This window comes from Ahaetulla prasina, chromosome 2 (genome assembly GCF_028640845.1).
Source record: "Ahaetulla prasina isolate Xishuangbanna chromosome 2, ASM2864084v1, whole genome shotgun sequence".
NCBI classification, from domain to species: Eukaryota; Metazoa; Chordata; class Lepidosauria; order Squamata; family Colubridae; genus Ahaetulla; species Ahaetulla prasina.
In genome coordinates this window covers 134,453,787-134,469,335 of record NC_080540.1, presented here as the reverse complement: position 1 = coordinate 134,469,335, position 15,549 = coordinate 134,453,787, and the positions used below count along the sequence as shown (strand labels likewise).

Below are 15,549 nucleotides of genomic sequence, written 5' to 3'. Positions count from 1 at the left end.
AAAGACTACAACAGGTCCTGCAAATCCCAATATAACTGGAGAGCGACTTGTTCTCCAACTTACTCGACTCGTTCATTGAGGCCATAAAGTCTATGAATTTTATTAGGCATTATAAAAGAGGGAAGGCCGCGAAGAATGCAGTGGGGTGGCCGGTTTTTGCTTTAACTCATTGCCTTGCTATAATTTTTACGAAGCACCATTGCACAAGACCAGTTATAATATAGTAGCAATTGAACCAAGACCTGAAACCCTCCTCCCAACCATCTTGATCATTACAGCGTTTGTGCGCTATTCCGTTGTTCAGTCACCAAATCGTGTCGAAGTCTTCGTGACTCCATGGACCCACAGCACACCCGGCTCCCGTCCTTTACAGTTTCCCGGAGTTTGTCCAAATCCATGTTCATTGCATTGATGATACTAACCATCTCGTGCAATTCCTACTTATAGCAAATGAGCACTGAGATTGTCTTCATTTATTATGACGAATAGCTGATTAAACATTTAGTAAAGAAGTGACAAAAATCCTAGCATACAATACCATATTTTCATTGATAGTGGGTTCTGTACTTTTCACACTATTCCTCCATTAACCATTCTACAAATTCTACATATTACATATTCTATAATTTGTTCATTCGAGGGCCATTTTTCATAGTTTTTCCAAATATTGATGTCCTATTACAAATTTCTTAAGTATTACCGGTATGTCTTTTTCACTGCCCAAGCAAAACATCCACAGATCAATAAAATTAAACATAAAGGCTAACGTAAAAATTGCAATAGTATTTCAAAACAAAAACAAAGTTTCTTTACAAAAGTAAGAAACTTGTGGGTTTTCAGATATTGCTAAGCTATAACTCTCTTCATTAGTTATTGAAAACTGTAGTTCAATAACATTGAAGGATTTTATATTTCTCTTCACATTATGCCATAGTAAATTACCCAAATTTCAAGTCTCTACTAATTTTTATAATTTTGATATACATTAGAGAAGCTCTTGCTTAGACCAATGTTTCCTACTAATCTAGTGTATCTGCACAATTATGAAAAGTATATATTGCCTCAATATACAAAACTATGGACATACTTCACATATGGACGTTAAGATGAAATTAAGTACAAATAGCGGTAGTGTTTTTACTTTATATTAATGTATTTTGTCATTATCTTGTCCATACCCAGTTATCTTTTAAATGTATGGTTAAGCTTTTTTTTAAATCATGATTTGCCTTAATTAGAGTGAATGTAAGGTATTTGTATCTTAACAATTTCCCCAAATATTTAGTTACTTATGTAGATAATAAAATACTGTCAGGTATTACTATTTCCCAACATCTAGCACTTACATATACTTGTTTCATTGCTATGTAGAAATATTTTTTGATTGAATATCTTAATATCAATAACCTTCCTTTGGCTGTTACTCCTGCATAACTTTGGTATCCTGGTATATTCACTTTTTCAAATTACCGATGCATTCTAATTTCAGCATTAGGATATTCTGATGTTGAAGGGGCAACGTACCAATAACCACACAGGCATTAATTCTTTTTAGAACATGTTGAGGATGCTAAAAGAGGTGTCTCTTGTTTATCCCTTAGGTATCTCACCCACCAAAGATGAAAGTTTTCACATTAGTCGGATATTTACTCTATCCCAGTTAAGATCTAGAAATAGTCTTAATCCGTTATATAATAAATTTAAGCACAGACCATTACAAATGTCTTTAGATTTACTTGAAATAAGAATTCAATAGGGAATTACAAGTTGAAAGACTAAATCTTTACTTGGCATGTTGGTGTCACTGAATTTTCACAGCAACCATTTTACAGTAAAAATACTGAGGTGGGACCAGAACTGAACTTTGGAATCAAGTGTTAAATACAAAACAACTTTAACAAGAAATTTACTCCCTCCCCAGGACCTCCAAAGTCAGCTTCACCAGGGAACATCATCTCCCTGAACAGTAGTCACAATGGCGGCTTTCGCACAAACTGAAGGAGAAGAATTAGCACATAGAAGATGGTGGGATGCAGAATTTACAAACCCCTTCTGGAGCAGAGTGGAGGAGGGAGACCTGAGAGAACAGAATCCCTCCTCATGGGAAGGGCAATCAGCACCAACTATTTAGTTGGGGGCTAGCAGGCAGTCTGCTTCCCCTATTCATCTTTGCTTTTGCAGCCCCAAGGCTAGGCTCCAGCTGCAACATGAAGCAGACATTTACAGCTCTAGACACATTTCTATTTTATTACTGCCAAAGTGAAAAAGCCACTTTGGCCCAACAGGCAACCAGTAAAATTTTTCCCAAAAATAACTCGGTACAAAACAGATCTGTTTCAGAATTTAAAAAAAAGAAAGAAACCTTTACATGAGTTTAAAACCTATTTCAAAACATAAAAGTAAAACAAATCCCATTCTTGATATTAGTAGCCGCCGCTATACACCCTTTCCCTCCCACTAGGGAGCATGGAATGAGATGTCTGCAGTCCTTTCCATGCATGTGACGCATCATTAGATTTAACTGGTATCCATCTAGAAAGAAAGGAAAAGACAATTACTTGTCTGAAAACAATTAACTGAAAACTAAAGAAAGCAACAGGCTAAGCATACTGATTCTCTAGTGGCAGAGGTAATTGATATTACATACTTCGCCATGAATTATTTCAAGGCAGATTCACATCCAGGAAAGGATTTTTTTCACAATGATTTTAAATTTCAGCTTTAAAGTATTCAGAGGAGCACAATTCCCAAATTCTAGATTTTCACGAGAAAAGTAATTTAAAAAGATGGAGAGTTCTTTCCTTATATATGTATGAATAAATATCTGAACCTATTTCAATTTAAATGCAGGTTTCCTGAACATTTAATACATGCTAATTTTCAGGGATGATAATTCGGTAGCAATGTGCACACACAAAATTCTAGTTCCAAATAATATTTATAACATTATAAAATGCAGTTTACCCAATCTGACCCAAGCAGAACAGCAATTAAAAAAGCAAAATACGTCTGGATACATTCATGAAAAATGTAGAGCTTAGAATTGCTATTACATTATAGAGAACTTGGTTTGCTTTTGTGGTTCAACACATTTCACGATGTTAATTTCAATGACATAAAAATGAACAGATAATCATACTAGAATCATAATTAACTAATGTTGTCAGGACTGCTTTCACATTAGTGTGGTTTTTCATACCTAGGAGGAGTGTACAAGCAACTGAAACCATGCATGCCAATCAAATATTTAACATAAAAATTGCTGCAAAGTTATGGAAGCTGTACATGCCAATTTACTCATCAGGGCAACGTTCTGTCTCAATCTTCTTTAGTACATTACTCACCCTAGCATTATAAGCATCCAACTGTGCATCCAATTCTTCTGCAGAGAGCTGCTGTTTGGAACTCCTGCCAGCACCTCTGCCTCTGCCTCTATTGCCACGACTGCCTCGTCTGTTGCCACCGCCAAAGCCACCTGAGCCACCACGGTTTCTTGTCATGCCTCCTCTACTTACACTAATATCAAAAGAGATACAGAATTAGAGGTGCTTAGTCATACATAAGCGAAAATGCAAAGTAGATCAGTCTAGAGGCTAATGTAAAAGTAAGGACTACCACAGAACATGATCAACAAATCACAAAAGTATCTGATGTCTTTTACAAACTGGAGACCCTTTGATTACAATTTAGAAAAATACAGAATTTCTCTAGTCTCTATTTTAGGTACTAAAGTACGTAATCTAAATTCTGAAATAGAAAATCTTTTTGCTGGATAGCAGGGTTGCAATATGAAGTATATAATAAGATCAAATACCAATTTTGACTATTTGAGGAATTGTAATGTAACTATTATTTGGCAAATAATGCAGTGACACTATCCCCATTTCAATTTTTTCTAGACTCATGACTAATAAATTATCAAGAAATTCAGTCTGATTATTCTTTGCAAATTTATTTTTTCACTTTTTCTAAAGTTAGACAATTAATTTAAAGGAAAGCAAATCAATTATAAGATACACACATACACAATGACTTTAACAGTCTAATGAGAGAAATAACCACATTGTAAAGTGTTTTCCCCTTATTTTTCCCCTTACATACAAATGACTGTGGTCCACATAACATGTTAGCCATCCTAATCTATTGTAGTAATACTTAAACAGCTTGCACATCGCCTTTTAAATTAAAAATTCAACTTCAAGTTTTCTGTATGAATACAGCAGACTCCACTACTGTCTGTAGTAAGAATATACAGATGCCATCACAAAATCTTGAAAACTATAGGCTAACTAAAGAAATGAACAGTACGGTAAGGTTTTTTTTTACCTCTGTATTGGTCTCCTCTGTGTATCTATCTGTGATGTAACCAGCTGAATGTTCATGGGACGTCCTAATAATGATAAAAATGTACATGATTACCATAATAACTTAAAATAAGTCTAGCAACAAAAAATGCCAATAGGGAATGGTCAGAGGAAGATCTATGCAGAAAAGATGACTCTCTCTCTTCTAGCAGCCATCGATTTCTATGCTGGGCACAGGGAGGGAGAATCGAGCTCTTAACTCTCCTCTACCAGTCCCTTACTTCATTACACTGTGTTTCATGTACTTGCTCTAAAGTAGTTCCTTGTCATCTAAGGAGAATGCTTATATACAAGTAGCTGGTTTATTACTAAAACCATGTCACATCATCTCTCATCCTTGTGTAACAACCGATATGATTAGCAAGTATATACATACCATCCAAGGGAACGCAATTGTATTGCTTCATAGCCTTCAGAGCATCAGCCTTCCTCTCAAAATGAACATCTGCAGTACCTAGACTACGTCCAGAACGATCATAGTGTACTGCTGCCTTTTTTAGTGTCCCAAATTCTGCAAAAAGCTCCTGAAATAATGGAAAGGCAAGGTTAATGTAACTGAGAATGGTAAGAGGGTCTTTAAGTTTATTCAGAGAGCCTAGAAATCATCATAGAGGACAGTATATCCACATCATTTTGCTCTTATGTCTATAAAACGGTTGTGTTAAAGTTGCCTTTTTTCTGCTTCAACTGATATGTAAAGATTAATATTTATCATCTCCCAATCAATCTATTTTCCATACCCGCCCACCTCAAAAAAGTACTGGGCAACAATTCTACAATTAAAACCAGTACAAAATATGTACCAGCTGAGAAAATTATAAATACAATAAATCAGTGTATTTATAGTTAATGATGCTAATTTTAGAACATTAAAAAACTGCTCATAATATTCATGTCAAACTGTTGCTGATTTTCCCCATTTGTATCAAAGGAGATAAAGACAGTTTATATACAAAATCTATTTTGTACATGTTTCCGTTCTAGGAGGATGGACTGAGCTATAACAGCTGACCAAAGTACCTTTGTGAGCCTAATAGTCTAATGTGGATTTGAACCTGAACCTTCCCCAGTCAATATTCTAATATAACCTTGCTAACTTTGAGATGTATGAACTTCAACTCCCAGAATTTCCCCAGCCTGCATTCTCAAAATTGCCAAGGTTGAGAAACATTATTCTAATCACTACAATATATGAGTCTCCTAGCATTCTCTTTGTCCTAGGATTCTGTCTAGAGATAGCAGTAACATCACATCATTTGAATTAGATACAAGCTATTTTTTATTTTTCCAAGCTTCAAGAACAAGCCAACAGATCTGTTCAACAATATGAATGGGCCACCAGTATAAAAGTTCTCTTAACAGATGAAACATTTGTACTACCAGACAGTTCAAATGTACCTGAAAGCTGGTTTGCAATAAAGCAGCATTGCATGAAAACATTATAACCAAGAGGCACTAAAAGTATATGCTATCACTTTCAAAATATAGCATATCAATGCTGAATATTATGGCTAATATATGTTACAGGTTGATACTAGAATAAATTCTCTGCCATAAAAAAATCCTTTTAGGAAGACTTTAGTAAGTTTTAGTCTTCAATACTAATGTATTGTCAGAAAACAAATGAAAACTATGATAAATGGCAGAGTTTATTCCATTTACGCACTATCCGGGATCCTTTATTGAGAAGAAACATACCTGTATGTCTGCATCCGAAACACCAAAATCCAGATTAGAGACGAGGAGCTTTCCACCCGTTTCCACGCCAGCGCCAGGGCCAAAGCAACTCTCGAACAAATCATGTTGCCACTTTTCAGGGAGTTGTTTTGGCTGCGAAGAGAACGAGTTCCGATCACTACAGCCCGATCTTTTTTATTCGGTTCAACATTTTCATTTCCTTTCGTTTTCCAAATTTTATGGCCTAAACGAATCCTAAGCACACCAAGATACCGAACCAGCCCCGCAAATCCCAACAGAGAGCGTCCCTCCCTAGAAAGGCGCCGGAGAATCTCGCTCCACGCTGCTTCCCCGATAGCTTTAAAAAGCCACTACTCCGTCTCGACCGTGGCCATTAACTCGATGGAAGAGCCTCCCAAGAGAGGCCTTACCCGGCTGTAGGGCGCGGGCCTGTTCCTGCCGCCTCCCCGGGACAGAGCGGCTCTGTTCCGGACGGGGCCGCCTCCGCCTGCGCGTCCAGCACCTCCTCGCCCAGCTCCTCCTCCTCCTCGACCTGTAGCTCCTCTTCCCCGGCCTCGACCACCGCCGGCTCGGCCACCTCCGCCTCGCTGACTCCTGTTCAGCTTGATAATGTCGTCCAAAGACATATCCATTTTGTCGCCCATGATGGCGGCTCCCTCCGGCTCCTGGGCCTACACTTCCGGCCGCGCTATACCGGGGACCGGAAACGGATGAGGCAGGATTTAAGAAATGGAAGGGTGGAAAGAGCGTCAGCGGTCAAGCTTGGTTCCGTGGAAGAAATAAAAGGCTGCCTTCCCTTGGCCAGGTTTTATAGGAGCGGGGCCTGCAAAATGAGGTGGCGGGGGGGGCGTAGAGAGGGCGGGAACTTCCGATGGGAGGGGGGGTTTGGAAGAGCTGAGTTTGGGCGCGAAGATTGGTGAGGGTTGGGGGGAAGACGACAATAAAAGGGGAGGGGCGGTGGGTGGGGCTTTCTTTTAGCCGCTGGCTATTTGGGGTCAGGTGGGTGTGGGAGGAAGAAAGGCAGACGGCGTTCGCAGCGGCCTCTCAATTACTATCACCCTAGTCATGTCTTAGCCTTATCGATGGCAATTTACAAGTTAATTAGGTAAACCCCAGAATGAGTGTGGTCGTGTGAACTCAGCTTAGCGTGTCGTGTTTCCGATCCTTTTCTCTCAACCCGCCTGTCTTTTAGCCCCGCTGGCAGAACTGCATTTTTTTTGTTTTGTTCATCCGTTGCCTCCCTGCTTTTCCCACTGTCGTAATATAAAGCCTTATAAAGAAAGACAATGGGATGGTAATAATATCCAGTTTTGGAATTGCCCAGAATGTTTTCATCTGACTAAATAATAGGAGAAAGCAAAGGCAAAAGTGAATTCTGCCCCTTTCCCCGAAGGTGGGGTTTAATTAAACAGTCTTAGTTGTAAATTTGCAATATTAGAGCAAGTAAAGAAAATATGTGATGGCGAAGCTAGTAATTAATGAGAAACCTGCCACGTTTTCCTGAGGGTTAGTATTAGAGGGTCAAACTATTTTTAATAGTATTGATGATGTGATTATTTTAGCATTTAGCTATCTTTGCACACAGTAAAATTACAGCAATTGAGATTTATAAATTGTAGGAAGAGGTTTTTCCATTATATTAATTTTGGTGAAAAGGCAAGTTAGAATTTAACTAATACCGTCAAAAATTGCAACTTGGAACTTATTGGACTTAATTTATAAACTGTTAATGAAATAGGACTTAAAGATAAGATAGGTCAAAGATTGCATGATTGAATGATGCCAAATACTGTAATAGAGTTCCAAGAATGGGAATATTAATGGCAGAAGAATTTTAAATTTACTCCAAATATTGTTTTCAGAGAAAATTGTTACAAGATGTTTTATCATTGCCCTGTTATTCCATGTAATATGTCCTAATTGCTACAGTTAGTAACTGATTTTCTAGAAACTGTTGGAAGCACAATGAGCAAGATAGATAATTTTTTGTGAGATGTAATGGCAATTCAGTAAAGCTCAATAGTTTGGGAAAATAATATATATTACAGTGAGATGAATTTTGAAAGTTGACTTCTCTTTGCAACCAGACACATTTTTATTAAATTTTACATTTCTTCAAAGTGTACAGAACTAATTTTATATATACTAATTGTATAAGAAAGAATATTTGGTCCTTTGCTTAAAGAATTTCTAATTAAGTTATATTTTACAGTTAAAAATAATCACTCATTTAAAAGGTAAATCTGGTCTAAATTTGTATCACATCATGCGTTTATTTTTTTTCAGTATTTATAGAGTTTATACTTAGATTTTATAATAAATTCCCAGTGTGTCCTAATCTATTATAGCCTATAAATTTAGTTTGCGGCTTATATCGTGTTAACCTTGTAGTTTGAATTTTAATTAGGACTTTTGAGTCTTCTTTAGTAAATGATGTGTCATAACTTTATAATTAACTAACCATATAATGAAAAACTAATCTCCATTACATTTTTGATTCCATGTTTATTTTTGTTCTACAATTATATTTTACTCTTTTATTCTTATATGTGTTTCTTGTTTCATGGTTTATAGTCTTTTCTAAAATGCTTAATACAATTTTAAAGAATTTAATACCTAAAGCAACTTTATTTTTTATTCACCTATGCTACTTTCCTAATTAAACATCCAGTTTCAAGCAAAAGAGGGGTGAACTTTAAAAACATTGTGCAAGATAGATACAAAATGCTGTTTTATGGAATCTAAGAATTGTCTCAGAGACTTCTGCCAAGTAAGAGGCAATTCAACATCTTTATGCCATCTTTTAATTTGTAAATGCGACAGATATTTATCATACATTCATTTACATGGATATTTACATACGATTCAAAAGAGACAATAAAAAAGGAAACAAAGACCAAAACATCTCATCAACAATCAACATCCAGATAAGCAGAGATTAACATCAGGATTAGTAGCAGACCAACAATCAAGCAATAAATAGTATCCCACTAACTAGCAAGAAGAAAACAGTCCCATCAATACTGACAGGGCAAACTACTATAAACAGAATGCAAACCCTATTCCTTCTGACACTGAAAATGTTTCCTGGCTGAATAATGAAGCTTCTGCAAGAAAACAACCAAGGAGTATCAAGTTTTAACTGTTAGCAAAAAGGATGGCACAATACCTCTTATAAGCTATGCAGCTATGTGTAAAATAATGGTATTTTAAATAACAGTTTTTCATATTTAAAGGACCTGGATAAAAAGCAACAAAAGAAGTTGCAGTTAACCTTATTTTTTTTTCCTCCCCTTCAGATACTATTCTAGTAGTCCGAGTAAAATGAAGGTGAAAATCAAGAGCTGGCATGGAGTTGCTTCCTGGCTATGGGTTGCTAATGATGAGAACTGTGGCATTTGTCGAATGGCTTTTAATGGATGCTGCCCTGACTGTAAGTATTAATCTTAATTTTTTTTGGTCCTCTTGAGCTGAGTATTCCTTTGATTTTGCCCTATTAACATTTGTATTTTCAGGTAAGGTGCCTGGAGATGATTGTCCTCTTGTGTGGGGACAGTGTTCACACTGTTTCCACATGCACTGCATACTGAAGTGGCTTAATTCTCAACAAGTTCAACAGCACTGTCCAATGTGCCGACAGGAATGGAAGTTCAAAGAGTGACTCTGGCAAGATTTCTCCCCCAGCTTCCTTTGGATCTAGTAATTTGCCAGAATTACTAATATCAATATAGAATCAAGGAGAAGAAAACTGTTATTATATATTACAGTATTTTCTCAATCCTATATACAGATGTCCCAATGTATGGTACCACAGCAGGTGAGCTCTCAAAGTCTATAAATTGCGAGGAAAGTGATGACTGTTGGTGTGAAGGCAACAAGTAAGCAAACCTCCAGTTTCAATTTTAGTAGTTGATTGAAATGAAATAGGATTATTTGTGTAAGATAGGTGTCTCAGTTGTATTTTTATTAAATAAACTTTTTATTTTTATTGTTTTAATAGCTGTTCTAAAATGTGTACTTTCAACCAAATCTCACTTTGTAATGTGTATTACTGATGCCTTGCTTTAGTACACAAATAAAAATTCTTGATTTCTTGACTGTAGTTTTAGGCCTCAATTTTAACTTAATAATATGGGATCAACTTGTTCAAAAGAGAGAAAACAGTTCTACTAATATAGATAAACTTTTGATTTAGATCTAAAAGTTGACGAGTCAATAGCTCAGGCTTGTGCCAGCATTTTTGCTGCACACTTGGCCCGCAATACAATAATTGTTTATTAAATTTTTATTCTGCCAGACTCAACAATACCATGAGGATTATAAGTGCATGTATTAAAATCATTCCAACTTGCTGGCTTCCTGTTCTTAGCCATATAGCACTGCCAGCTTTACGAAGGCAAGATGCACTAGTGAGAAAATACAGAAAAAGTATCAATAACTCCTACCAATTCAATGCCAACCTTCCTCATTTATCAGCAGGAAGATTCAAATCAAGGAACCTTCCACTGGTGCTTGCACAACATCTGCCCAACAACTTTAACATCAATTCTTAATGGAAAGCCAAATGTTTCACTGAATGCCCAGTTATAGGAAGACATATAAATGACTTCTCAAAAAAGGTGCCAGGCTTTGAATGACCATGTCAGCAATGGACAATCCTTTAATAGGATTTGCACCTCACATGGCTTCTGCCAGGACTCGCTGTATAAATGGGATATAGTATCCTCCCCTCAATGTGACTGCTGGATCTTACACAAACTATAGAATATATCAAATCATGACCGGCTGTAAGGTTATGTAGTGGTCCAGTATCTTGATTTTTTAAATATAAACAGTGCTGTGCTTCAATGGTTAAATGACCTAGACATTGACTTTTGAAGACTTTTTTTTTTACATTTATATTTTATTGGGTTCTACTAATCTAATTGAATATTCATGTATTGCATGCCATATGATAAATAATTACCCTATCTTTATTATTTTATAAATAAGACAAGATGTCAAACACATGTATACCTTCCTCCTCCTGTTTTCCCTACAACAAGAACCCTGAGTTGGGCTGAAAAAGTGATTGGGTCCAAGGTCATTCATCTGGCTTTTGTGCCTAAGGTGACACTAGAACTCACAGTCTCCTGGTTAACCACTACATCGAACTGTTCGTTCTGAAAACACTATCAGATTGTGTTTATCCCCAAGTAATAAATGAGATCATTTGTACAGGGTGGTTCCAGTGAATTCTTTGAGTCATTCCTTGCAATGCTCCTGGCCTGTTTCAACCCAGATTGTGATTCTTCAAGTTTGGTTCTAGCCAGGAGTGCAGCTATCTATTGCCAATTCTTTTGACAGTTAAACAGAAAGATGATGGAATAAAACTCATGTGAAAGGAAGGAATATTCATGATCTATTTTCAATCAAATTTATGGCAAAAGATTCCCACACTTGGAACTTGGAACTCCGTCGCCTTCGACAAGACCTAAGTTTAACTCATAGAATCATCTATTGTAATGTCCTTCCTGTTAAAGACTACTTCAACTTTAATTGCAATAATACAAGAGCAACCAATAGATTTAAACTTAATGTCAACCACTTTAATCTAGATTGCAGAAAATATGACTTCTGTAACAGAATCATCAGTGCTTGGAATACTTTACCTGACTCTGTGGTCTCTTCCCATAATCCTAAAAGCTTTAACCAAAAACTTTCTACTATTGACCTCACCCCATTCCTAAGAGGACCATAAGGGGCGTGCATAAGCGCACAAATGTGCCTACCGTTCCTGTCCTATTGTTTTTCTTTTCTTCTTCCTATATCTATATGTATGCTTATGCCTCCTAATATTTACTCATATATATGTTTATATACTATATAATCTTTTGTATGATGTGACAAAATAAATAAAATAAATAAACTAGTTTCGTAGCTATGCAGCAATAAACCAACTGTTTCTGATGTTTCATCCTGGTGTGGGTGCCAGTCATCGCTGGATATGCCACCCCTGCCTTCAGTGTGCAATTGAAGCCCTTTATGTTATTAAAATGAGAACGTGATGCTAACTAAATAGCCATCAAGGAAAAATTACCCATTTAAAAGAACCGTTACCTACCACTTTTGATGATCTCTGGAATCTTCCCTAGCATGGAGAATTGTGCTTTTTTGCCATAAATATGACACCAGGGTCTTGTAAAACAACCTGGTGGCACTTAATTGACTACAATTAACTATAGTCTAAAAAATATGCTCTTCCTCAATGTTCCCCAAACTTTGTTCCCCTGAGAAATTTTAATTAAAATAAAAATTGTATTTTGTACCTGCCTCTATTTTATTTCTAGCTGTAAAAGATACTTAATTTTAGTTTAGCTGCTTTTCTGCTTTCTGTAGGAGTTATTGCCTGGCTTCATATATTTCTATTGAGCCATGTTTTGATTAATCATTGTTTACTAAATAAAATTTAATTGACTAGTATTCACACAACACTACGTTTAAGGAAAAAAATTCTTATCAAAGACTACAATTTGGAGGAGGGCAACTAAGGGCATGTAGGAGAAAATTTGAGTGTTGAGATAAAGGAACAATAGGTGTGAAGTTTTACTGGGGCTTAACACTGTTACACTACATCTTTTGATGGCTGAGCTTTGACAAAAAAGTCTTGTTTCTAAGTTGATGGTTTTGTTGCCAAATTGTGATGACAGAATCTGGAGTTTTGCAGGATCTTTGCATATTCACCTCTGCTAAGTCACACAATGTAAGTGACTGTCTGTGGCTTTTGAAATTTCTGCAATTGGAAATAGCTGAAAACTGGCAGAGTGATTTTTATCTTTGGAGAATGAAAAACACAATATAACTTAAAATACTCTTCATACAGTGTATTATTTTGGACTGCTATTGGGGCTTTGCTTTATAAATTGTTTACATTTTGTTATACAACAATAAAACAGTAGGCATACTGTACACCATATCATTGATACATGGGTTATTGCACTACAACTAAAGTGAATTAGGAATTTTTTAGATGAGCCAGATAATGTAAGAGAACAGTAACAAACACTATATCTTATTTGTAGAAGAGCCATGCATGATAGCAAAAAAATCAGGAATCTGGTTCTCCAACTAACAATTCTTTTTAAGATATTCTTTTAAGGCAAAAATTCTTTTCATGGACTGAAATGATGAAGTGAGGTGCAATTCATGAAAAATTAAGATTATGACTTAATAAAATTTTGTTAGCTGGAGAAGGTGCTACGAGGGCTCCTGATTCATATTCTCCTTAGTAATTGATCAGCATTTTACTATAGCTGTGAACCATCTGCTTTGAAAGAACAAACCTTTATTCTGTTAAAACTAAAACATCATCCTGTTTTAGCAAGAAACAATTTATTTTATTTATTTATTTATTTATTTATTTAATTTTGTCATAACAATATACACAAGCATAACAAGCATAACACAAAAGATTATATAATATATAAACATATATATGAGGAGAAACAAGGTAGTATAAGCATATATATATATATATAAGGGAAGAAACAATAGGACAGGAACGGTAGGCACATTTGTGCTCTTATGCACGCCCCTTAGAGTCCTCTTAGGAATGTGGTGAGGTCAATAGTGGATAGATTTTTAATAAAACTTTTGGAGTTATGAGAAGAGACCACAAAGTCAGGTAATGCATTCCATTTTCTGCAATCTAAACTGGTGCGGTTGACATTAAAGTTTAAATCTGTTGGTAGCTCTTGTGTTATTGTAATTGAAACTGAAGTAGTCATTAGCAGGAAGGACATTATAACGGATGATTCTATGAGCTAAACAATTGCCCAGTCCAGAATCAAGGACTGCAGTACAGGTGGCCCTTGACTTAAAACCATTTGGTAACCATTCAAAATTACAATGGCACTGAAAAGTGACATAGCCATTTTTTATTTATTTATTTAATTTATTTATTTAATCATATTTATATACCGCCCTATCTCCCGAAGGACTCGGGGCGGTTAACAGGCACTTAAAAAACATATAAATACATAAATACAACATAAAAACAATTAAAAAACTTATTCTAAAAGCCCGATAGTTAAAATTATGATTAAAAATATAAAACTAAAACCCAATTTAAAACCCATAAATTTAAAATCTAACTCAGTCCCGCGCAAATAAATAAGTGTGTTTTAAGCTCGCGGCGGAAGGTCCGAAGGTCCGGAAGCTGACGAAGTCCTGGGGGCAGTTCGTTCCAGAGGGTGGGAGCCCCCACAGAGAAGGCCCTTCCCCTGGGCGTCGCCAGACGACATTGCCTCGCTGACGGCACCCTGAGGAGTCCCTCTCTATGAGAGCGCACGGGTCGGTGAGAGGTATTCGGTCGCAGTAGGCGGTCCCGTAAGTAACCCGGCCCTATGCCATGGAGCGCTTTAAAGGTGGTCACCAAAACCTTGAAGCGCACCCGGAAGGCCACAGGTAGCCAGTGCAGTCTGCGCAGGATAGGTGTCATCACGGGAGCCACGAGGCTCCTCTATCACCCGCAGCCGCATTCTGGACTAACTGCAGCCTCCGGATGCCCTTCAAGGGGGGCCCCATGTAGAGAGCATTGCAGTAATCCAGGCGAGACGTCACGAGTGCGTGAGTGACCGTGCATAGGGCATACCGATCCAGAAAGGGGCGCAACTGGCACCAGGCGAACCTGGTGAACGCTCTCCTGGAGACGGCCGTCAGATGATCTTCTAGAGACAGCCGTTCATCCAGGAGGACGCCTAAGTTGCGCACCCTCTCCATCGGGGCCAGTGACTCGCCACCGACGGTCAGCCGCGGACTTAGCTGACTGTACCGGGATGCCGGCATCCACAGCCACTCTGTCTTGGAGGGATTGAGCTTGAGCCTGTTTCTCCCCATCCAGACCCGTACGGCCTCCAGACACCGGGACAACACTTTGATAGCTTCGTTGGGGTGGTCCGGTGTAGAAAAGTACAGCTGGGTGTCATCCGCGTACAGCTGGTACTTCACACCGAAACCACTGATGATCTCACCCAGCGGCTTCATGTAGATGTTGAACAGAAGGGGCGAGAGGATCGACCCCTGCGGCACCCCACAAGTGAGGCGCCTCGGGGCCGACCTCTGCCCTCCCGTCAACACCGTCTGCGACCGGTCGGAGAGATAGGAGGAGAACCACCGATAAACGGTGCCTCCCACTCCCAATCCCTCCAACCGGCGCAGCAGGATACCATGGTCGATGGTATCGAAAGCCGCTGAGAGGTCTAATAGGACCAGGGCAGAGGAACAACCCCTATCCCTGGCCCTCCAGAGATCATCCACCAACGTGACCAAAGCCGTCTCCGTGCTGTAGCCGGGCCGGAAACCGGACTGGAACGGGTCTAGATAGACATTTTTCTCCCTTTTACAATCTTTGCAGCATCCCCATGGTCATGTGATCAAACTTCAGGTGCTTGGCAACTGGTTCATATGGTTGCAGTGTCCCAGGGTCACAGTTTTTATGACCTGAGAA

The 15,549-nt window shown here is 37.9% G+C and overlaps 2 protein-coding genes across 5 annotated transcripts; one reads left to right on the top strand and one right to left on the bottom strand.

The window, feature by feature from the left end:
- Positions 1–2,227: 2,227 nt before the first annotated feature.
- Positions 2,228–6,842, bottom strand: ALYREF (Aly/REF export factor). The gene is made up of 6 exons (XM_058168028.1): positions 6,473–6,842; positions 6,063–6,194; positions 4,741–4,888; positions 4,327–4,390; positions 3,345–3,516; positions 2,228–2,532 (listed from the first exon to the last, which is right to left on the bottom strand). The coding sequence occupies exons 1-6, from the start codon at positions 6,704–6,706 to the stop codon at positions 2,518–2,520; spliced, it is 765 nt and encodes a 254-aa protein (XP_058024011.1). The 5' UTR covers positions 6,707–6,842; the 3' UTR covers positions 2,228–2,517.
- ANAPC11 (anaphase promoting complex subunit 11) lies at positions 6,777–10,159 on the top strand. 4 transcript variants are annotated; one of them, XM_058168035.1, is made up of 3 exons: positions 6,777–6,867; positions 9,362–9,495; positions 9,578–10,159. In XM_058168035.1, the coding sequence occupies exons 2-3, from the start codon at positions 9,387–9,389 to the stop codon at positions 9,721–9,723; spliced, it is 255 nt and encodes an 84-aa protein (XP_058024018.1). In that variant the 5' UTR covers positions 6,777–6,867; positions 9,362–9,386; the 3' UTR covers positions 9,724–10,159. The 4 variants fall into 4 exon arrangements, with proteins under 4 accessions (XP_058024018.1, XP_058024016.1, XP_058024014.1 ...); XM_058168033.1 differs by having other exon boundaries at positions 6,787–6,897; XM_058168031.1 differs by lacking the exon at positions 6,777–6,867 and adding an exon at positions 7,037–7,167.
- Positions 10,160–15,549: the final 5,390 nt, after the last annotated feature.

Bases quoted from the DNA above. Each gene is read 5' to 3' on its own strand.
- ALYREF (XM_058168028.1), bottom strand. From the start codon at position 6,706: ATGGGCGACAAAATGGATATGTCTTTGGACGACATTATCAAGCTGAAC. The intron at 6,195-6,472 runs GTAAGGCCTCTC...TTCTCTTCGCAG, and splicing joins GGCCCGCGCCCTACAGCCGG to CCAAAACAACTCCCTGAAAA. The intron at 3,517-4,326 runs GTAAAAAAAAAC...TTTTGATATTAG, and splicing joins CAGAGGAGACCAATACAGAG to TGTAAGTAGAGGAGGCATGA.
- ANAPC11 (XM_058168031.1), top strand. From the start codon at position 7,145: ATGGCAATTTACAAGTTAATTAG. The intron at 7,168-9,361 runs GTAAACCCCAGA...CCTCCCCTTCAG, and splicing joins GCAATTTACAAGTTAATTAG to ATACTATTCTAGTAGTCCGA. The intron at 9,496-9,577 runs GTAAGTATTAAT...TTGTATTTTCAG, and splicing joins TAATGGATGCTGCCCTGACT to GTAAGGTGCCTGGAGATGAT.